Below are 23,523 nucleotides of genomic sequence, written 5' to 3' on the forward strand. Positions count from 1 at the left end.
ACAGCACCACCTCCAGAGGTCCAGGACCAGGGCACCCCAGTTCACTAGGTGCAGGAATGCAGAAATTTTGAGGGCTGAATACAGAAACAAAGAGCTTCAGTACCTAATTTTTATAAAATTATAAATCCATGTCAATGAACAGCAAAGGACAAGGGACAACATTAAGTTTACACGAGGCTTGGTTTACTATGCCCAACTACTAAGGTGACCAGGATGGGCAACAGTAGCACAGGCCCTGCTGAGTCCTGCTCCAGCGTCCACCCTTCCCTTGCCTCTGGCTGGTGGCTCCACTGTGCCCTATGCCACGGCTCAGGTCCACAGGCTTCTCGAACCACCTGCTTAAAAAGCACAGTCGACCTTGACATAACTCTCTGAGCAAATGGGGCCTTTTTCTCTTCACACAAAGGAAGGGAATTTTCTCCTGTGGTTTTGATATTCAGTGGCTTCTCAAGGTGGCAATGGTGCTGCAGAGTAGCAGGGCCTCTGAGTCACATCAGTTGGTGTCCATGCTGCAAGTGTCATCATCCCCCAAGCCCTGCTTCGAGCTGCCTGGCCTCATCTCACTGTCACAGGAACCAGGGAAGCCAGTGAGTGGAGGCTCCTTGCAACAGTCCTCATCCCGACGCTGGTAAAACAGCACATAAGCAGCTTTTGTCTAGAACACGGAGGAGAAAAGTCCATTTGCTGGTTTAAAAAATGGCTCATTTTCCCTTGCCTTCCTTTCCCTGTTTAACACTTCCAGAGATCAGCCACCTTGACCCTGCACACTGGAGGTGACCAGGAAGGCCCTGCCACCTGAGGCTGGGCACTGCTGCCTCTGGTGGGGAAAGGCAGGTGCTGTGTGCCACAGAACCTGGAGAAAAGCAGTGCTTCTCCCTTGGGAAGGGTCTCAGGAGAGGCAGCACCTCACGCCACATCTGCAGTTCCACCCACCTTTGGACTGGCTGGGCTTTGCCCCACCCAGGAGAAGGAAGGGCCAATGTAGAGCTGCACACTCACCACAATCTGGTCCTCAGAGGCCAGGGATACGTTGCTATCATCAAAGTAATACCATTTACCACTGAATTTGTTCTTTGCATATGCAGTGTCTGCCAAATAATACAGAAACATCCCCAATTGTGGGGAATTAATCCAGCTACTTTATCAGACTTGTATTACACACACACACACACACACACACACACACACACGCACACGCACACACACACGCACACACACACAGTAAAAATGATTTGCAATTTATGTCCTAATGACCAAGGTCTCAAACTCAGTGATTCTCCTGTCTCAGCCTCCTGAGTGGTGGATTATAGGTATGCACCACTGTGCCTAGCTTTTTTTATTTTTTTAAATGAGGTCTCACTATGCCCAGGCTAAGTTCAAACTTGTGATCCTCTTGCCTCAGCTCCTTGAACACTGACATTATACAGCACCCTATAATAACAGCTCAAGGTTTGAACTATAATTTTGGAAAACTAATCCAAAAGAGTGTATCTAGTATCAATCAATTTTAAGGCTAGAGGTAGTAATCCAGAGCCAGGAGACTCATAAATGGAGCTAATATTTGACCAAGACTACAGCTCTTAAACCAACAGTCCAGGGTGATCTCCACAACCTGTCCAGGCAGAGGGCTGCTATGTTCAGCAGGAAGCACACGGCCTCTGGAGCCTGAAGGGTAATCGCAATGGACACCTGGTTTGTAGAGCTGGGATTGGAACAGGTGGGCTGAACTTCTCCCCCTAAAACTGTGTGAGCCAGGTCTGTGGTTAGGTCATAATTTCTCATGCAGGTCCAAGTCTTCCCACGGTCTTCATTCTACGTGCAAGCAATAGGTGTTTGTAACAATCCCAACAGGCAGACCCAGGTGATCCTACACCCAATATGAAACACTACAGAACCTAAGGGATATGTGGTCTCCAGCCACAACAGCCAGAATGACTAAGGGCAGCTGTTTAGTGCTTCTGCCTCAGTCTCCCCAGCATCCCACTGCCTTCACAGAGTGGGAGGAGACCACCAGAGAAGAACTAAGCCTGGCAGCACCACTCCTGACAAACAGCAGAAATGTAGCTTGGGGAAATTCAGCCTTGGGGAGTTCATCCAGGGGGTCCCCATGAGCCTCATCTCCTGGGTGAGAAAATTAAGGCTTATGAGTCAAAACACAGCTAGAAAAACACTTTTGACCAGAATATGTGAATGTTAGTAGACATCAAAGTTACTTCTGAGAGAAAAAAGCAAGGTACAGTAGCCACTGTAGACATGGCCTGATAAAAAAAATCACTACCAGTCACTCTGGCAGGGCCCGGCTCTCACACAGGCACACTTGTCTTCCCAGCCCCTCCTATAGTGCTGTGTGACCAACGGGCCGATCGTAACCAGTGCAGAGTATGTGGAGGAGGCCAGGTGGACTCTTAAAGGCTGCCTTTTTCCCTTTGGATGGCACAGAATCCAAACATGAGGGTTCTAGAGCCAGGAGGTTACTCAGTAAGAACAGAGGGTCAAGGCCAGCACACTGTCATCCTAGCCACTCATGAGGCTGAGGGAGGACTGTATATTCAAGGCCGGTCTGAGCTACGCCGTAAACCCAAAGCCATTCTGAACTATACAGAGACCCTGTTTCTTTACTTTTTTTTCGGAGTAGGAACTACCAGGAATCAAACTCAGCACCTTGAGCTTGCCAGGCAGGCACTTGTGCTGCCAGCTACATCCCTGGCCCCAGTTTCAAACAAAACAAAGAAGTACATAAAACAGAATTTTTAAGAATGGGCAGGGCAGCAGTACTAAAAAGTCCAAATCCTGGGCCTGTGAAACTGCAAGTGAGGTGCACAGCACAGTGTCTGGGGAAAGAGGGCTGGCAAGGGCATTTTAATACCATCAACCGAAGCAGATGTCAATACTCACAGTGGCCAACTCCCATGGCTCCATAGTGATTAGACACGGCAATGAGGTCGTACACGTAAGGCTGGGCTGACGGGTCACAGACAAACTCAGACATGTTCAGAGCTCTGAGCATAACACAAGAACAACTCTTAGATATGTTAAAATGAGATTAAAAAAAAAAAAAGAGTAACCCAGCAATTCCTTTCAACAAGCTCTGACACACGGAGGCATTCAAAAACCTATTTAGGAATAAAATAAAGGGGTCAGGGATTTAGTTCAGCAGCACAAGCGACTGCATGGCATATGCAGGGTCATGAGTTTGATCGCTGGTACCAAAACAAAACAAACAAAGGAATAAAACAAATGAACAAGCAGGTATAGCAGCGCACACCTATGATCCCAGTGACTCACAAGCTAAGGCAGAGGATCTCAAATTGGAGGCCATTCTGGGCAGCTCAGTGAAACCCTGTCTCAGAATAAAATAAAAGGGTGGGATGGTGCTCAGTGGTAAAATGCCTGCAAAGTCCTGGCTCAATCCTCATTATGATAAAAACAAAAACAGACCACAACTGAGGGATGCTGTGGCCTATGGTATGACCAAATGACACCTTCAGGTCTGACACTGAAGTCACCTCCTGTGTAATTGTAACGGCTAACCAAGCAGGGAGGTTAAGGGCCTGGATTTCGGAACTAGGCAATCAATAGCCAATATTAACTATTACAAATGGTGCTGCCAGGATTTAAATTAAATACCAAAATAGGCTCCTACAAAGGTTTCTTCTTTTTTTTTTTGGATTCAGTTCTGATCTTTGATTTTTTTGTCTAGTTGTTCTATACAGTAGGGTATTGAGGTCCCCTATTACAACTGTATTAGTGCTTATTTATTTTTCATGTCTGTTAGTATTTGCTTTATACAGTTAAGTGTGCTAGTATCTGGAACATATATATTCATGGTTGTTATTTTGTCCTCTTAGATTGCTTCTTTTACAAAGATATAATGACTCTGTCTCTCTTTATCAGTCTTGGCTTAAAATCTACTTTGTCTGCAAATAGAATAGTTACCTCTGCCGTTTTTCTGCTTTCTGGTCAAATGGAAGAACGTTTTCTATTCTGACTTTTAGTCTATGAATTTCTTCCTGAATTAAGTTTGTTTCTTGTTTGCAGCACAACATTGGATGTTGCTTTTTGATCCATTCTGCCAGTCTGTTTCTTTTGATTGGCAAATTGAAGTCATTATCATAGATGGTTATAACTTCTATATACTGACTTACCCTTGTCATGGTATTTTCTCCTCTGTTTAACTGCTTGCCTCACCTGGTGGATTCATTCTGTTGGGATTCCTGGGGTTATGGTCTTCATTTTCTCTTTCAAGGGTGTCCTTCAGAACACTTTAGAGTGCTGGTTTACTGGTCATGAATTTCTTCAGGTGTTATCATGGAAGTATTTTATCCCTACATTTGTTTTTTTTTTTTTTTTTTTTGTCTTTTTCCTTTTCATTGGTACCAGGGATCGAACTCACAACAGCCTGCTTGCAAGGCAGGTGCTTATGCCACTAAGCTAAATCCCCAGCCCCATATCCCTACATCTTGAAAGACAGTTTTTTGAGGTACATCAGTGTAGGCTGGAGGTTGTTTTAGGGCTTGAACTGCTTCACTCCAAATTCTCCTTGACATGAGAGGGTCTGTGTTGAGAAGTCTGCTGTGATTCTGATGGGCTTCCCTTTCTAGGTGATTTGATCCTTTAACAGCTTTTAATTTTCTGATCTTGGGTTGAATTTCTGGAATTTTCACTGTTAAATTCCATGGTGTAGATCTGTTCTGATTCTGGCTAATTCGAGTTCTATATGCTTCACTTATTTGTATATCAAATTCTTTTCCCTTGCTTTGGAGACTTTTCTGCCATTACTTCTGGAAAACAGGTTTTTAAATGTTATTTGTGCTACTTCCTGTTTTTTCATTGACTGATCTTATGTTATTTGTCTTTGTACCATCTAGCAAAAAAGCCTGACTTTGCATCATCTCTTGCTCTTTTTAAGAACTCTTTCTTTTCATGATCACTATTTGCAACCCTGGGTTCTAGATCTGATATTCTGTCTTCACACTGGCTCATTCCGTTGCATATACTTTTTTTTAAATCGGTACCAGGGATCGAACTCACGACTGCCTGCTTGCAAGGCAGGCGCTTATGCCACTGAGCTAAATCCCCAGCCCCTGCATATACTTTCAATAGAAATTTTAAGCTCTTGAATATATTTGAATATGTTTCATGGATTCCATTTCTTTTTCTTCTTTTTTTTTTTTTTTTTTTGTCTTTTTCCTTTTTATTGGTACGGGGCATCAAACTCACGACTGCCTGCTTGCAAGGCAGGCGCTTATGCTGCTGAGCTAAATCTCCAGCCCCCAATGGATTCCATTTCTATGTTAGATGTTCTCAGCTTCCATTTTTCTAAGCTCCTCTATTGTTTTTTGGTACCAGGAACTGAACTGAGGGCCTTGCCAATTAGGCACTTGTAGGGAGCGGCATATCTCACTGCTACCACCTTATCTCGCCCTCCTGTGGGCCTCTGCAGTGTCTGCCTACATTTCCCATGATCTTCATGTCTGCCTACATTACCCACAATTCTCTCCTGCTCACATACTTTCTCTTCAGCTTACCTAGTTGCCTACCCATGGTTTCCTGCTAATCTGATAAGTCCACATCATATGAGGAGATCTAAACTGACCTATCCTATAAAGCCACATTCCCTTGGACTTTATATAAGCCATGTATACTTCCTGAATAGACGAGACTTGATTGGAATCTCATCTTGCCTCCATCTGTCTTTCCTCTTGCCCTGCTCCCCATCCCCGTTCTCTCTCCAGGCAAGACCCACAGACTGATCCAGAGGCCGGATCAGGCACTCCTCTATTTTTAAATCATTAAGCATGTATATTATAGTTACCATCTCGGTAGTTATGTGAGAAATGATTTCTGACTTGATTTTTTCTGGAGCTCACTCACTGGCTTGATTACTTCTGGTTTACCACTTCAGAGTCCTTCAGGATTCTAAACTGCTCAATCCTATTTTTCCCTGGTTTTGTCTTGGTAAACTGAAAGTCTAGGGTTGCACCTTGCCTAAAAGTCTTCTCATTTTCTCCCCCCCCCCCCCCCGGTACCAGAAATCGAATTCAGGACCTTGCGCATACCAGGCAGGTGCTGAGTTGTACCTCCAGCTACCCCGCCTTTTTTGTTTAATTCCAGGGTTGATGCTTATAAATTGCTTATGGCAACTAGATTTACTGCTGGTGTTGGATACCACAAATTCACAATGGCTAATTTCGCATACTTCCCTGAGGGATAAAATGGAGGCTTGGAATTGGCGATACCACTCATCTGAGATTTCCCACTGACTCTTCTTAGCATATGACATCTACACCCTCTAGTTATCCCAGGATTATACCCCAGGACAAGATCCTTCTTAGCATATGATCATCTATACCCTCTTGAATCATCTCAGGATTATACTTGCCCATAGAGTCATAAAACTCTAAGTCTTCCACCAAATTGGAATCTTTTGCTAGCCCCTCCTACCACTGTATGCACCCAATAAATAGTGGCTGTTTAGGAGTGTGAGGAGGAGGACCCATCAGGGGACCCTGACTTCCCAGTCACACATGTATAACTAAACTTGTCTCTGCTTTTTATTTTTCTTGCTGGACCCTTAACACAGACAACTGGAACTCTTTACTGGGTCTCTGATAGCTAGCATTTAGAACCCTCAGGAAATAACTACTTCTCAGAGCTATCTTCTGGGTGTAGCTGGCTTTTGGGTTTGGAGTCTGTTGCAAGATCCTACTTCTTGGGCCGGGGATATAGCTCAGTGGTACAGCACCTGTCTGGTAAACACAAGGTTCTGAGTTTAATTCCCAATACCCACCCCCCTTCAATTTATTGAGGATGAGAAATTTCTATTTTGTCCAGCCCCTGGTTCTTTGGCAATGGCCTGTAATATTTTTTTATGATCATTAGGCAATCTCAGTCTTGGTTTACCAGGATAACTGATTAGAACAATTATGTCACCTTGGCTAAAGTAACAATAATAGTACACAACAATAGTAATAACAAAAATACAATCAGTAATAACAATAGCATCAAGCACAGCCTACACAATGACAAACGATGTAACTATTAATCTGATACCTTTAACCATGTGAGCTAGATTCCTCAGTATGGAATTTACCTTCTGGGGAAAAGATTTAAAAGAGCTTGGGTAAAAATAGGGAACCAGAACAAGAAGAGATTAGAAGCAAGGGTGGAGTACAAAGTCAGTTTACAAAAACTGAGAAACTGGTGCAGAGGACAGGAGAGAAAGAGAAGAAATAAAAACAAGAACAGATCAACAAAAAACTAGAAATAATGTTCACAATTATATAAAAGCAAGGATAAATAATCAAGATGAAAGAAAGAAAAGGAAAGTTGCTGGCTGTGAGGCTGGAACCCAATTTGCTCAGCCTATAACATTCCATGAGCCTCCTGCAGGTCTGAACTTGGCCCCTGGACCTCCTGCACACTTAAACTCAGTTCTGCCTGACCCTGATACTAGGAGCCACTAGATGGAGCCAACCTGCAGCTGCTCTGAGTACTCAGCTCAGTGGGCCCCTCTTCAAAATGGCTACCTACCAACTGTCCTCTTCTAGATGTCTGAACCTAAATAACTCATCAGCTACTGCAGTCTGCTGTGTCCCTGTTCCACTGGTGCATTTCTCCACAGAGGCTTCTTGGGTTGCTAGTAGTGACCTTGCATCTGCAGATTCGAGCCACCCCTCCCACACAGCAAGTCAAGGTTCAAGGAGAAAGTACTACTTGCCATCTCCTTCTTCTGTGATGAGTTCTCTTTCTATGATCTCCCCATAGGCTTCAATTCTTGCTTCAAATCCTTGCTGGATCCTAGGGACCCACTTTTCTCCTTCTTCGCTTCCTCATGTTGCTATATTCTAGCTTCTGGACACCAAATCTCAGAGAGGTTCTTTCTCTGCTGTTCAGCACTCCACCATCTTTTGGGAAGTCCCTTCAATGAATGTTTTTTTTTTTTTTTTTTTTTTTTTTAAGGAACTCAGTATAATTTAGGATGGCCTCAAGATCACTGTGTAACTGAAGTTGGCTTCAAACCTGTTGCAATCCTCCTGCCTCAGTCTCTCAAATGCTAGGATTATCGGCACGTGTCATCACATTTGGCTAGAAAGCTTCTTTTCCTACAACATTCTTAGTTATTTTCTTTTTCTTGGGACAGGAACTTGCTAACTGCCCAAAGCTGATCTTAAGCTTTTTAGCTCAAATGATCCTCCTGCCTCAGTCTCCCAAGAACCTGGGCTTATAGACAGCTGGAACTACACTGTACGTGTCTTACATTTTATTTGGAAAATTTCAAACATATAGAAAAAAGTTTTTACAAAAAATATTCATTACATATCATTAACATTATTGCTGCATTTCATGTTATCTATTTCCCAAAAGAATCTTAAAATCCACATTTTATAGCGAAGTCCTATTTGGTTGGCTTACATTCCTCTCTTACAGTCTGCATCATGGAGCCTGAGGGGACTTAAAAGACCTAAGCAGACAGCCAGTGCCAGTCACTCCCTCAGGGACACCACCATGGAGGTGCAAGCCACCTACTACTGCCCATTAAAATCCCAGTTTCTTGCAGTAGAGTTGTACCTGTGCTGGCTGTCCAAGGGCAGGCACCCTGGGATCAGTGACATAGATGATTGGTAGCACCCCAAGCCAGGTAAGGGTTTCTACAGGAGTCCACCCTAACCCCAGAAGGCTGATGGCAGGTGCCACATCCAGGCTCCCCCAGCAAAGTGTGGCACACAGATGGCAAACTTCTCAGCTGATCAGCATCACAAGGACCCACCTGACTGGGAATTCCACAACTGTGTCAAGCTTATCCCTCCAATATCTGTTGTAGGAGAAACGTTTGAGGTGGACCACCAGAATCTTAGGCAACGACCACAGGTCAAACTTCTTTGTGGCCTGCTGGTGCTTCTTACAGTTAGGACAGTACCTGATAAGAAAAGAGGCAGCGAGTGACACATGGTCAAAAAGCATAATTACAACATCACATCCTCTCAGGCAACAATCAAAAGCGTAAATTCCATGAAGCAACCTGCCATCAGTCTGGAGATGGCTGTCTTAGCCTGGAACACACATCCCACACAGGAGGACTGTGGGGCAGGGCTGGTGTTTTAGAAGTGACATGTTCGGGCTGGGGATTTAGCTCAGCAGCATAAGCTCCTGCCTTGCAAGCAGGCGGTCCTGAGTTCGATCCCTGGTACCGATAAAAACGAAAAAGGAAAAAAAAAAAAAAAAAAAAGAAGTGACATGTTCACACAGGTCCCACTTGACCCAGCCATTCCCCTTATGGATATCTTTGCACTCATGTTTATAGCAGCACAATCTGTAATAACTAGATCTTGGAAACAACCCAAATGCCCATCAACTGAGGAATGGATACAAAAGAAGTGGTATTTTTGTACAATGGAGCACTACTTAGTCATAAAGGATAAACTAGAGACCTTTATAAATAAATGGATGCAACTTGAGATCATACTCATAAGTGAAATATTATGTAAACATTACATTGTCTCACCACTGTGAAAAGCTAAAACAACATATGTATATATACATGTAATATAAAAAAACTAATTAAGGTAGTTATACTACTGATTTCTCTGAGTTCACTGAAAAAAAAAGATTTGTGCTAGTATTGTTTGGACAATTGAATGCAGATGTCTTATGTCCTGGTTGAATGATTTGGAGATGACAATGCGCAATGTATGGAACACTGTTGCTCCTAATTAATGTGTTTTGAAATTTTGTTTTACATTTTTTTCTCCTTGAAATAAAGTAGATTTAAAAAAAAAAAAAAAAGTGACATGTCCATTCTCAAGGCATGCCGCCTGTGAGGTCAAAGAGCTCCATACCAAGGGTCGTGCTCGCCGAGGGTCTCCATGGTGGTGAAAAGCTCAATGCAGTCTCTCAGGGCCACTGAGGTCTTCTTTTTCTTTGGAGGCTGCACCATGCTCACATGCTTCTCGTAGGCCTGTGGAGATAAACAAGGTGCTGTGTTCAGCTGGAGAAACCTGATCTTCCCAGCTCAGAACATGGCCTACCAAGGAGCACCACTGGATAAACTACCTCCTGACGCCTCTCAGCATAAAAGGACAAATTCTTGGGTGCTTTTCATCTTCAGTCTTGTTTATGTTTTGTAGTAGTAAGGACTGAATTCATGGTTTTTGGACAAGGTTACATGCTCAGCCTTTCCTTTCCCCTTTTTAAAAATTAATTAATTAATTAATTAATTAATTACTTTATTGATTGATTGATTGATTGTCTTTTTCCTTTTTTATCAGTACCAGGGATCGAACTCACGACTGCCTGCTTGCAAGGCAGGCACTTATGCCACTGAACTAAATCCCCAGCCCCTTCCCCTTTTATTTTTTAAGACAAGGTTTCACTATGTAGTTAAGGCTGCCCTCAAATTTGCAATATTCCTGCCCCAGCCTCCTGAGTACATCTTCAGCCTTAATCAGTACTGTTGTCCAGCTAATGAGTGATACAGGCACACATCTAGAGCAGAAGCAGGTAACACCAATGACCACAAACCCATTTGACATACCTCAGATTCCTGCTCATCATAGTAAAGGCTCCGGGTTTCAGTGTCCCAGTCGATGGCCAGTGTGGATCGAGCTGCAGACGGGATCACAGTGTCACTCATTACAGAATGGCTAGCATCAGGAGAGGCTCTTTGAGTGACCAAAATAAGCACCATGCTCAGGTAGCACCAACCACACCTGCTCACCTGCCGGCAGCTACTGCCAAGAGCAGTGCCTTGGCCAGTAGGTGCCAGTCTCAGCCCCCAGAAACTGTTAACAAAGACTTTCTAGGAGCTCCTGATGGAGCTCCAAGGAACTAAGTATCCAAAATTCCAGCAGAGCACAGTCAAGATGGAGGAGTGGGGACCAGATTTATCATCTTAGCTTAAATCACAAGAAAGCCTGATAGTGCGTGCATGTGTGTGTTTGCATGTATGTAGGGCTCTTCTAGGACCACAGAGCTTGACAATAACTGAAACATTTATTTAATCTGTGGGTAGGGATTAGACTCAGGGCCTTTGCACTGTACCTCCAGTGCATTTTTATTCTGAGATAGGTTTTGCTAAGTCACTAAGTTGCCCAGTTTGGGCTTGAAGTTTGAGAACCTTCTGTCTCAGCCTCTCAGAATGCTGCTACTTCAGGAGTATGCCGCCATGACCAGATTTCTGTATTTTCATGGAACAAAAAGTTATACACAGGCATTCTCATATGCGAAATAAATCTAGAGTAGCCACAGGAAGTATCTCTGACCTAGAACAAAGGTCTTACAAAGCAGTGAGGGTAGAGGGAGGACTGCTTTCTGCCAGGTCACCACAGAGCACAGCAAAGAGCCTTGAGACAGCGACATGCCTCAACAGTCCACACAGGGCTATCAGTGACAGGTCACACAGGTGTCTGCTTCTGCAGCCACAAGGAGAATGTGACAACAGGGAGTGTTGAAGGCAAGGATTTGCAAACAGATCCAGAGTCCCCACAGTGAAAGGTCAGGGATGTGCTTACAGTTGAGTTTGAGTAGTTTCCCATCAGTTGCAAGTGAATTTATGTCGGCTGTTCCATATGAGTTCACAAGACTGAAGGTGAAAAGCCTCCTCAGACAGGGCTGGCCCTTGACCTTCTTTTGGGTGGTCTCACTGGGGTCACCACCCTGGCTGTCCTCCGCAGTGCCTTCTGGCTCTGAAAGCTCCTCTTTACCTTCATCCTGATGCTCCATTTCTTCTTCATCATCTCCTGCAACACAAATGAAAAACAACGTACAGTGGTACTTCAGTCCACAAACACTTTGCTTATGAACAATTTGGTTTGTAAATACATAAAAGTGCATGGCAAAATTTTTTGTTTGCAAACTCTGTATCAGGTGGCAAACACAACATGACCATCTTTCCCAAAATGATGGAACAAATGATGAACTGAGCTACCACTAAATACTTATTACCATGTAAATATTACAAATTGTAATATTAATAACTGTCATTATTATTATTATCATTATTACAATATTGATGGTTCATCCCAGATTTTGCACTATGTGAGACTCCCTTTGTATTTGTCAGATACTTGAGGTTACAGGAGACCCTTCCCAGGGTGGGGATAGGGGGTGAGACAGGCAGAGTTAACTACTGCTATTCCTGGAGAGAAAGCAGAGGCCCAGAGCTTAAATGGTCTCCCAGAGCGAAGTGTCCCTGCAACTCCATGCTAAACAGGTCATACTCTCTAACATATATGGGACTTCACACATACCCTTGCTCTTGATGTCATCATTAGATTCACAGAGAGAAAAGGACTACAGTGAGACAGACACTCAGTGCTCAGGGAGATAGTCTGGTAAGAAATGTCTCAAAATAAAACCAGAAAAAGGGATGGGGAGGTAGGTTAATAATAAAGTGCTTGCCTACCATGATCAAGACCCTGGGTTCCATCTCCAGCACCACACACACATACAGTAGGTCAATTTCCAAGTCTCACAATGAATAAAAACATGAAGTAGAAACATTTAGTTCCTCCAGAAAGAGACACGCTGAATGCTTAAAATGGAGCCTTGTGGCATTTTTATTTCTTTCCTCTCATTCTTCCTTCCTTCCTTTCTTCCAGTTTTGCTTTCTTGAGACAGGGTTTGTCATGTACCCTATGCTGGTCTTATAATCTTGTCTCAACTTCTCGTATGGAATTACAGGTGGCTGTTTTGTTTGAATAATATTGTCATTATTATTATTACTGTTATTATCAGTATTTTGGTTTATCTTTGAGACAGGGTCTTGCTTGGTAATGCAGGCTGGTCTTGAACTCACTATGTTGCCCAGGCTGTTGCTCACACTTAGAGCAATCCTCCTGCCTCAGTTTCCCAAGGACTGGGATTACGGGCAAGTGCCACCATGCCTGGCTCTGTGGTCATTTTTATATCAATTTTCACTTTCTAGGACTGTACATGTCTTGGAGATATCTGTGGAATTTGCAACTGAGACATTATAACACTAACTCAGAGGTACTTTATGGTTTTTTGTGATACTGAGGACTGAATCCATTAAGTTACATCCCCAGACCTTTGTTAACTTTTTATTTTCAAACACTGCTTTACTAAATCGCTGTCCAGGCTGGGCTCAAAATTGTGATCTTACTGTTTTGGCCTTCTAAAGTGATGATGAGAGGCCTGCATTAGTGTGCTCAGCTCCACTTTTGATTTTTTTTGGAATAAAATCATTGAGTTACCCACATTCTCAAAAGAAGAATAACTACTACACTGCAAATCAGACATGGCCTCTTGGTCAAAGATGGACCTGTTGACACCCAGTCACAAGGGAGACCAAAGCCTCTGGGTTTCCTGTAACAAGTCTCCTGCACTACTTTTCTGATCACAACTAACTTCCCTCTCACAGCAGTAGTTGTCTGGAGTCAGGCACCACCTGTAGCTTCTTAATGAGACATAAGGAAAGCTCAGGGAAGCCTATCTCCATCTTTCTACTGAAAGGCCAGGAATCGGTTCTACCTAGGGACTAAAGGCTCGCCAAACATGCTGAGCAGCACTTATGGGCCAAGATAACAATAATTTTGCCAAAAGAAGTCAGGTCACAGAGTCAGCCATATGCTAGGCAACCACCCATTTGACAACCCAAATGGATAAGCATTCAAATCTTGACTCTGCTTCCTGACCTCAGGCAAGTCACTTAATCCCTCATGGCTCAATGGGCCTGGAGTGAGACCCAGTCTACATGAGCAGGTTGGAGGCCAGCAGCACACAGAGCCGTTCCTGCAGCCAGAGCCCCCAGCCTCCCTTTCCCAGGTGACTCAGGTGCTGCAATTGGTCCCAGCCCCACAGCATGGCCAGCACTCACCTTCACAGCTGCCCCTGGAGCCATTGCAGGCCCCCGGCTCCAAGGGCGAGCTGCAAAACTCGTCAGGCAAAGGTTGCTTTATATAGCGGCTTACAAAATATGAAAGAAAGGACTGTTAGTTTTAACAATTTACTATTTTTCTCCACTATGCAGCTAAGAAGTAGTTCATAACTTTTATATTCAGCTATTCGCAAAGCAATTTATGTACATATAAGTGCTTTCAAATCATGTAATGATTCAACACTGTTAAGAAACTAGGAAGAACTTGAGATCAGATGTTTAACCTATAAAGCCATTGAAAACACCAGGGAAGATTGCTTCAGATCTTCTACGAATGCCATGCTTATTTCTAATCTGCTCTCAGCTGGTGGGCATGGGACCACAGGCCTATGATCCCAGCTATTCAGGAATCTAAAGCAGCAGGATCAAAAGTTTGAGGCCAGTCTGGGCAATTTAATGAGACTCTGCCTCAAAATAAAATTTTTAAATAAGGTGTGATGGTGCATGCCTATAATCTAAGCACTCTGGGAAGTAGAGGAAGGAGGATTGCAAGTTTGAGCCCAGCCTAGGCAACACATTGAGATCCTGTCTAAAAAGAAAAGAATGTATAAAAAGGGGTGCAGGTACAGTACAACGGGAAGTCCTTGGATGAATTCCCCAATATCAGGTGGACATACATACATACATAAATAACGCTATCAAACAGAACTAGGATGCAGCTCAGTGGGAGCACTTGCCTAGCACAGGTTTAATCCCAAGCACTGAAAACAAACAAGAAATCCCTTATAGTCCAACAGCAGAACTACAGTGAGGTACATCAGAGATAGATGTCATCTTCCCTCCCTTCAGTTCTGGTGATTGAACTAGGGCCTTGCACTAAACAACATCCCCAACCCTTCTTATGTTTTAAAGTAGGGTCTCACTAAGCTGCCCAGGGTCATCTCAAACTTGCCATAATCCTGCCTCCGCCTCCCAAGGATATATGTTCTATCCAGAGATAGAATTCAAAATACCAGTCTTCTGAACACAGGGGACTGAGGAGAGGCCTGGTGCCCCAAGTAGTGACACCTAAGTGACACCTGCCCTGTCTACCTAGGGATCAGCACAACTGCACTTCTTACATGACAAAACCATATATTTAAGTGGTGGGCTGGGGATTTAGCTCAGCGGCTTAAGTGCCTGCCTTGCAAACAGGCAGTCATGAGTTCAATCCCTGGTACCGGTAAAAATGAGAAAGCCAAAAAAAAAAAAAAAAAAAAAGACATATATATTTAAGTGGTACAACATGATGTTCTGAGATGCAAGTTAAGTTGTGAATAAAAAAAAAAAATGCTGTGAAAGATTGCTATAATAGGGGGCTGGGAATTTAGCTCAGCGGCATAAGCACCTGCCTTGCAAGCAGGCGGTCATGAGTTCGATCCCTGGTACTGATAAAAATGAAAAAGACAAAAAAAAGATTGCTATAACCAAATCAATTAATACAGCCGCCACTTCACATACTTATTTAAATTCTTACTTTTCTCTTTCTAGAAACATTTTATAATAGTACAAGTCAAATAATTTTTTTTTTTTTTTTTTTTTTTTTTTTTTTTTTTTAATAGAAAGTGTCTTACTGGGGCTGGGGATGCAGCTCAACAGCATAAGCGCCTACCTGGCAAGTGTGGGGTCATAAGTAAGCAAGAAAGTGTCTCATTATATAGTTCAAACTGACCTCGAAATCACTACGTGGCCTTAACTGGACTCAAGCTCAGATAATCTTCCTGTCTCAGCCTCCAGGGTGCTGAGATTATAGGAGTACATTACCAAGCAAGGCCCAAAATACTCATAATAAAAAGAATGTGCTCAGGATCTCACTCCCAGAGAGATACAGGGTTCCATAAATACCACTCTAGACCACCCCCCTCCACCCCCCAGTTCTGGAAAGGAAATCCTGGGCCTTGATACTGAACTACATTCATGGCCCTTCTTAAAAATTATATATGTACATATCTTTTTTTGTTTTAAATTTGGATGACACGTGGTCTACTTCACTAAAACACTAAGTTACCCAGGATAAAGCTGTGATCCTGCTTCAGCATTCCAGAATGGTACTAAGATTTACAGGCATGCACTACCACTACCAGTTTAGATGAGATCTTTCTTTCTTTTCCACTTGGATCTTTTGATATAGGATCTCACTAGGTAGTCCAGGCTGGTCTTGAACTCACAGCAATCCTCCTGCCTCAGCTTCTCAAGTGCTGGGATTACACTCATGTACCACCACACTTGCACTGATTTCTTGATATCACTAAACATAAATACATTTTTAAAAATTTAAAAATTTGGCAATCCTAAAGTTTTTTTAACCTGCTATTTCACTTAATGTAGTAGACAGCTTTTTAGCTTAATAAATTAATGTTGACATGTTGATCTCCTACCTTAATATTCCCTTCTTCCCTCCTCCTATTCCCTTTCTCTTATCTAATGATAGTCTCCTTTATGCATTCATGTGATCTCTTTCAGATTGCACGTATCAGGGAAAGCATGTGAAATGTGCCTTTCCCAGCCTGGTATATCTCTCGCAGAGGTGAGCACCTGGGGTTCACATAGACCCTCTGCAGGGATAGGCATTACTACTCTTAGTCTTTCTGGTTTTTTGTTTGTTTGGTTTTTTGGTATTAGGGGTTGAACCCAGGAGCTTCACAGTGTGTTATACCCCCAGTACATTTGTTTATTTGTTTGGTTGTTTGTTTGGAGACAGGGTCTCACTATGTAGTTTAGGTTGGCCTTGAACTTACTTTGTAGCCCAGGTTGATCTTGAGTGAGCAGCAATCCTCTTGCCTCAGCCTCCAAGTGCTGGGATTACAGGCATGTGCCACCACATCTGGTTTATTTTTGATTGTGAAATGGTATCTCATTGAGTAACATGGGCTGGGTCAATCCTCCTGCCTCAGGCCCCTGGAGTGTGTGTACCATAGACCCAGACCACCATGCTTATCTTCATCTTATATGACAACCCGACTGTGTGCCTGCCACCAACCTGATGCGATCACAAACAGTCTGGTACAGAGACTCCAGGGTCAGCTTGTGCTTGGGGATGGACACCAACAGTGGCTGTCCATAAAGCACCACCCCAGAGGAAGTGCCTGCTGGCCTGGACTTTCTTTCCCTGAAGTAGATGGGAAGTGTAATACACTCTGAGTCGTCTGTGGAGGTGCTGCAGACTTCATACCTGCAATCACAGAAAGGGGCTCCTTTAGTAGCTGGCCCGTAGGAACAAAGAGACCTGAGCTGCACTGAGAGAGAGGCCAGAACTATAATTACTAGGACAGAGCATCTTTAGCAGAAGAGGTAGTCAAGCCATCTCTGAGGCAATTCCAGCAGAAAGTGATAGAGGGTCATCATCAGTACAATGTAAACCCATACAACTGAGCCAGGCTTAACTCTGATGCTCTCCCATCACGGCCTCAACTCTGTGGGCTTCAACTGAGACTCAACATTGACAATGGCTGTCACCTGAATCATCCCAAGTCCTGGCCATCAAGTACATCTTTTGTCACCAAAGTGCTCAATGCTCTGGTTTTTTTTTTTTTGGTACCAGGGATTGAACTCATGACCTTGAGCTTGCCAGGCAGGCGCATATGCTGCTGAGCTAAATTCCCAGCCCTGGGTTTGGTTTTTTAGACAGGTTCTTGGTTAAGTTTTTCAGACTGCTTTTTTTTTTTTTTTCTGGTACCAGGGATGGTACTCACAACCTTGCACTTGCCAGGCAAGCACTTATGCCACTGAGTTAAATCCCTGGCCCCTTCAGGCTGGTTTTGACATCACTATGTATTCCATGCTGGCTTCAAACTCCAGGTGGTCTCCCTGCCTCAGCTTCCCAAGTGCTAGGATTACAGGTGTGCACTGGCACACCTAGCTTCAAAGCTCCACCTTTTTTTAAAATTCTATTTCAGTCCTCTTCCCCTCCCCTCCCCCTTCAACCTTTTTTCTCCTTCCCATTTATAAAACATCAATATCCATTTATCCATTTTTCCCTTCAATTTTTTTTTCCCTTTAAATCCCTACCCCTAACTGTGCGCCAAAATAAACTTTTCCTCTGTTAACTTGTGGATGTCAGGCATTTTGTCTCAGCAAAGAGAAAACATCTTCTGCTATAGAGATACAAATAAGGTACAGCTTATAGAAGAGGCAAGTACAACATGCAGGCTGCCTGGTCTTTTTTTTTTTTTTTTCCCCACTGTTTGGTTTGGGTTTTGTTGTGCTGAGACAGGGTCTCAATACGTAGCCCAGGGTCTCAGTATGTGGCCCAGGCTTACCTCAAATTCATGGTGATCATCCTACCTCAGCCACCTCCTGAGGATTACAGGAATGTACTACCAAGCCCAGTACTGCCCTCTTTTTCAAATGTTACAATGAATATTAAAAACAAGCTAAGTTTGTTTCCTATATACATGGAACTCTATAATCTATTCTATATGCAGCTTAAGACAGTCCTTCTCCACTCAAGACTGGGCTAGGTGAGCCAGGCTGCCCAACCCACAGGCTACAGGGCAGAATGCTGTGTTCCCTGACCCAGCACCAGAAACTGCTGAGTACTCACACAAAAATGTCATCTCGTGGCATGATGTGGCTTAAACCTTCATCCATTTGGAAAATTTTATGGAACCGGTGATTATACACATCTGTGACCACCATCTGGGAATCAATAGCAACAAGATTAGAGGATGGCTCAGAGCACCCTTTTGGCTAACAGCCTAGAAACAAATGGGGAAAATGCCCTGCTGGGTGCTGCCTTGAGAATTCGCTCTGCAGCCACTTCCAGGGTTCATGGCCAAGGGTGAGGGGACTGGCAGGACTGCTGCCAACATTATCACAATGGTAACCTCGGCCTCTAAGTAGTAGGAAGGACAACAGATGAGTGGTAACCACAGACCAGTCATCATCTAGAGGCTTCAGAGCACTGTGTAATACCCAGTCTGCCTGTCACCTCTGGCACACAGTGCTGGCCCTCTAACATGGGTAGTGTGACCTCGATGCAAGAAAGATGGCTTTTCCCGAAGCTGGGACAGCCTCAACTACAGGTTACACACTGAGGAAGGGCCAGGCATGGTGCACCAAGATACTCACCAATAATCACTATCCTCAAAAAAGTGGTTATAAGATTAAAAGCAAACCCCCAAGGACCACAAATAGACCCCAACAGTCTAAATGCCACTGATTCCCTCCACCTTACATTTTCTGCAGCAACGCCAGACAGTCTGGAAAGAGCCTCGCACAGGTCAGACACAGCCCCCATCAGTGGCACTGTCACACGATACTGCAAGGAAGAGACGGTCAGGATGATGGGTGCTCCAATGAGGAAGGAAATAACCAAGAGAAGCCGGCACCACTTGGTCAGGGGGTGCTTCAGAGACAGTTTCTGGGAAACTGGAGCTCAGAGGCACTAGCAACAGCACAAACAGGTAAGACTTTCATATCAGCATTCAGGCAGCAGTGTGGGACGTGGGTCATGTCTTTCCCTCTCAAACACTGCTTGCTTATTTGCTCTTTCTTTCTTTCTTTTTATTTTTCTGTATTTTTTAAATCTTTTTATCGGTACTAGGGATCAAACTCATACGGCCTGCTTGCAAGGCAGGTGCTTATGCCGCTGAGCTAAATCCCCAGCCCTCTTTCTTTCTTTTGTGTGTGTGTGTGTGTGTGTGTGTGTGTGTGTGTGTGTGTGTATGTGTGTGTATGTGTCTGTGTCTGTGTCTGTGTGTATGTGTGCGGTACTGGGGATTGAACTCATGACCTTGCGCTTGCCAGGCAGGCGCTGATGCTACTGAGCTAAATCCTCAGCCTGCCTGCCTGCCTTCCTTTCTTTGTCTTTCTGTCTTTCCTCCTCTCCGTCTCCCCCTCATCTCCTCTCCCTTCCCCTGTGTTCCTTTCTTCCTTCCTCTGGCAGCCCTGAGGATCAAACCTGGGGCCTCATCCATGCTAGGCACTGTGCCACTGAGCCAAGCCATCAATTCACTTCATTTTATTCTCTACTTTCTGGAATGGTTTACTACTTCCTCTAAAGAACTGTAAAATGATACAAATTGCCAGTTGGGCATGGTGGTACATGTTTGTAATCCCAGCACTCTAGGGAAGTGAAACAGGAGGATCATCAAAAGTTCAAGTCCAGCCTGGACAACTTAATGACTTACTAGGAGACTGTTTCAAAGTAAAAAAATTAAAAAGGCCTAGCCACAGAGGTCCTGAGTGTAATCTTTAGTACTAAAAAATAAAATAAAATTGTCATCTGGTCCTACATAACATATTTCTATTCTTTTGGTTTTTCTTTTCTTTGCTTCTTCTTCTTCTTCTTTTTTTTTTTTTTTTTTTTGTCTTTTTGAGCCAGGGTTTCACTATGCAGTTCAGGCTGGCCTTGAATTCACTTTGTAGCCTAGACTGGTCTGGAACTTGCAGTGATCCTCCTGTCTCAGCCTCCCAAATGCTCGGATTTCAGGCGTGTGCCACCATGCCTGGCTCACCTTTCTTTTTTGATAAAGACACCAACATTAGGGGCCAGGAATTTAGCTCATAAGTGCCTGCCAGGCAAGCATTACTCCCAAGTTTGATTCAAAACCAAAAAACCCAAGAAACTAACATCAGAAGACTAGTGACAAATCATACTGTGAGCTGTCAGCAAAATTGGACAGCAAGATGGCTAGTCACTCTGCTTACCTGACTCTCGTGGCCACAGTTCTAGCTGATTAAAGGACGAGCCTAAGCATCTAGCTCTGGGTTCTCCAACGTTTACAGTCATGGACTACTTAACAGATCACCCAGGTTACTACAGGTGCACAAATAAAGCATTGGTAAAAAAGGGACACAGAAGCCCCAAAGGTGTCTCCAACAGGGCCTGAATGACATGTTATTCTACAAAGCCCAAAGCCACACACACAGACAAGACTGATGGGACACAGGCAGTTGAGGAAGTGTCCTCATCCCACCACAGCAGGGACCCCTGCACTAAGGTAGACCGTGAGAGTACCGATTCTGTTACCTGGGTAGGTCTGCAGTGAGGGTCTGCAGGAACGAGGAAGACATCCATAACTCGATCTTTCTTCAAGGGCAGTGGGAGAGTTAGGTAGCAAAATGGGTCAAAGGTGACAGAAACCTTAGCACATTCTGGGCAAACCAATGTTGATTTGAAGAGGCCATGAAAAGTGTCCACAATCACAGAATCATTTCGCAACCTGTGATTCTCCCAGGCTTCCTTTGCTACCACCTGGATGAAAGGAGATGGATAAATGACATTCTCAACATCTCAGTTTTCTCCCATACAGAATGACTGCAGGACATGCTGAAAAGGACAGGGAGGCACGCTGTGCAGGCCAGGCAGGACTGGGGCTGGTGCTGGCATCCAGCACACATCAGCTCTAGCTGTCTTACTTTACAAAGTGTCAACCAAGGAAGTTATGGGAAACAAGGAGTGGTGAGAGCACTGTGGTTACCAGATCCCAAGATTAGTCTCAGTGAGCCAGGTATGGTGGTGCATGCCTGTAATGACAAGTACTAAGGAGGCTGAGGCAGGAGGACTGCCACAAGTTTGAGGCCAGCCTGGACTATAGAGAAAGACCACTTCAAAACAACCAAAAAAATAAAGTCCTTTTGGTGAGGTATTTTTTCCTTCTTTTTGTGGTACTGGGATTGAATCTAGGCCCTCATGCATGCTAGACAAGTGCTCAATTACTCAACTATAGTCTCAGATCTCTTTATTTATTTATTTATTTATTTTTTTGTCTTTTTCGTTTTTATCGGTACCAGGGATCGAACTCACGACTGCCTGCTTGCAAGGCAGGCGCTTATGCCGCTGAGCTAAATCCCCAGCTCCTCAGATCTCTTTATTTTTATTTTTTATTTTTTTGGTACCGGGGATTGAACTTACGACCTTGCACTTGCGTGGCAGATCTTTGTGAGACAAGGTCTTACTAAGTTGCTCAGGCTGTCCTCAAACTTGTAAGCCTCCTGTCTGAGCTCCCTAACTAGCTAGAATTAAAGGCATGCACCATCACAGTGGCTCTTGTGTGAGAGCTCACCAAATCTATCCAATAATTCAGCTCACTATGGCTTTTCCTTTAAGGCCTAAGTGCAACTTTAAAAGCATTCCATATTGATTATTCCAGTGTCACAGGGCAGTGAACTAATTCAAATCCCTTTCTGCACATGAGAAAATCAAGGCAGAAAAAGTATAAATGCCCTAAATTAATATTAATAACAGGCTTGGCTGGGGATGTAGCTGAGTGGCACAGCCCCTGCCTGACAAACACAAGATCCTGAGTTCAATTCCCAGTACCAAAAAAAAAAAAAAAAAAAAAATTAGTAACAGGTTGGTGTGGTGCATGCTGCTAACTCCAGCACTCAGGAGGCTGAGACAGCAGGATCATCTTGAGTTCAAGTCCAGCCTGGACTACACAGTGAGTTCAAGGCCAGCCCAAACTGCATAGCAAAGCCCTGTCTCACAAAGACAAAAAAAAAAAGTAATTACAGAAGAATTTTAAGGAGTAGCAACAATCTACACTGTAGATCGCAGTTTTCAGCGTGCACTAGTCTCATTCACCAATGAAATATTAAACAAAATGGTAAGTTAGGCCTGTAATTCCAGCATCCAGTAGAGTGACCATGAATTCAAGGTCAACCTGAACTATGTAGCAAGACCTTGTCTCAAGAAACTAAAAAACAAAACGAAAACCAAAAAGAAACATCCAGGCAGTAATGTTTGGCTACTTTGGTTGCAGGTGTCCCTCAGTGGCAGAGTGCCTGGGATGAGGATCCTGGGTTTAATTCTTAGCACTTAAAAACAAACAAACCCAGAAAATGAGTAACTGGCACCTTTCTGGGTGTTTTGTTTTGTTTTTGAGACAAGGTCTTGCTAGAAAGTTCAGGCTGCCCTTGAACTTGCCAGGTACCCCAGGCTCGCCTCCAGCTCACGAGGATTCTCTTGCTTCAGCCTCAATCCTCCTGCTTCAAGTTCACAGTGCTGGGATTATAGGCGTGTGCCACCACGCCCAGCTATAACTAGCCCCTTTTTGACCTGGTATGCATTTCTCTTCTAGAATCTACACCCTGTCCCAGCGAGAGGCAACACTATCCCAGCACTAATCCCCAAAGCACAGAAGACTGTCTCTACAATCCCACAATAGGAGGCAGCCTCCTGGACCATTACCATGCGAACAGCTTGCCACATCTTACCACATCTGGCCGCCCATTGGCATCCTTTGGTAGCAGGTAGGGCTTCTTCTTGACTCGATTCAGGTCTTCATGCAATCCATCTAGAATAAAGGCTAATAGCTCCTGAGAGTCTTGTTGCTGGTAGCCAGAAAACTGAGGGGCAAAGCGTCCCACTTGGGTCTACAACAAAAACAACTACATCAGAAAGCATAATATACAAGGAAGCAATGAAGTCAAAAGGGCAGTATCATCAAAAATCATTATGCAGAGTCAGCTGAGACATGCAGGAAACTAGGTGAGGAGCCCAGTTACATCTTGGAGAACTTAACAGAGCCAATGGTGCTCCCAGAAGGGAGGCTCTGACAGCCAGAACAGGGAGGGACCAGAGTCCAGGCCAGGACCCCAGTGGGGCAGGAGAACACTCTGATGACAAGGAGTATCAACTGACACGAATCTTTCTCCAGTATCCTGCTTTTGTTCAGAGAATTTTAGAAATGCTATATATA

General features: G+C 44.0%; 1 protein-coding gene across 4 annotated transcripts in view; it reads right to left on the minus strand.

Moving 5' to 3' along the window:
- Positions 1 to 95: 95 nt before the first annotated feature.
- The window catches only part of Usp4 (ubiquitin specific peptidase 4), a 47,637-nt gene continuing 24,209 nt past the window's right edge, over positions 96 to 23,523 (minus strand). For 3 of the 4 annotated variants that reach the window (XM_063248846.1, XM_063248845.1, XM_023560232.2), the window contains 13 exons: positions 23,039 to 23,197; positions 20,850 to 21,074; positions 19,053 to 19,136; positions 18,420 to 18,514; positions 16,857 to 17,048; positions 13,838 to 13,926; positions 11,511 to 11,738; positions 10,535 to 10,605; positions 9,840 to 9,958; positions 8,771 to 8,920; positions 2,896 to 2,999; positions 1,000 to 1,088; positions 96 to 655 (listed from right to left, as the gene is read on the minus strand). In XM_063248846.1, the coding sequence (XP_063104916.1) occupies positions 494 to 655; positions 1,000 to 1,088; positions 2,896 to 2,999; positions 8,771 to 8,920; positions 9,840 to 9,958; positions 10,535 to 10,605; positions 11,511 to 11,738; positions 13,838 to 13,926; positions 16,857 to 17,048; positions 18,420 to 18,514; positions 19,053 to 19,136; positions 20,850 to 21,074; positions 23,039 to 23,197 (1,767 nt within the window). In that variant the 3' untranslated portion in view covers positions 96 to 493. Of the gene's footprint in view, positions 656 to 999; positions 1,089 to 2,895; positions 3,000 to 8,770; positions 8,921 to 9,839; positions 9,959 to 10,534; positions 10,606 to 11,510; positions 11,739 to 13,837; positions 13,927 to 16,856; positions 17,049 to 18,419; positions 18,515 to 19,052; positions 19,137 to 20,849; positions 21,075 to 23,038; positions 23,198 to 23,523 lie in introns of those variants that run through there. The other variant, XM_063248847.1, reaches the window with a different exon arrangement.

This window comes from Cavia porcellus, unplaced genomic scaffold (assembly GCF_034190915.1).
Source record: "Cavia porcellus strain 051 isolate PalLab524CR breed Dunkin Hartley unplaced genomic scaffold, mCavPor4.1 scaffold_5, whole genome shotgun sequence".
NCBI classification, from domain to species: domain Eukaryota; kingdom Metazoa; phylum Chordata; class Mammalia; order Rodentia; family Caviidae; genus Cavia; species Cavia porcellus.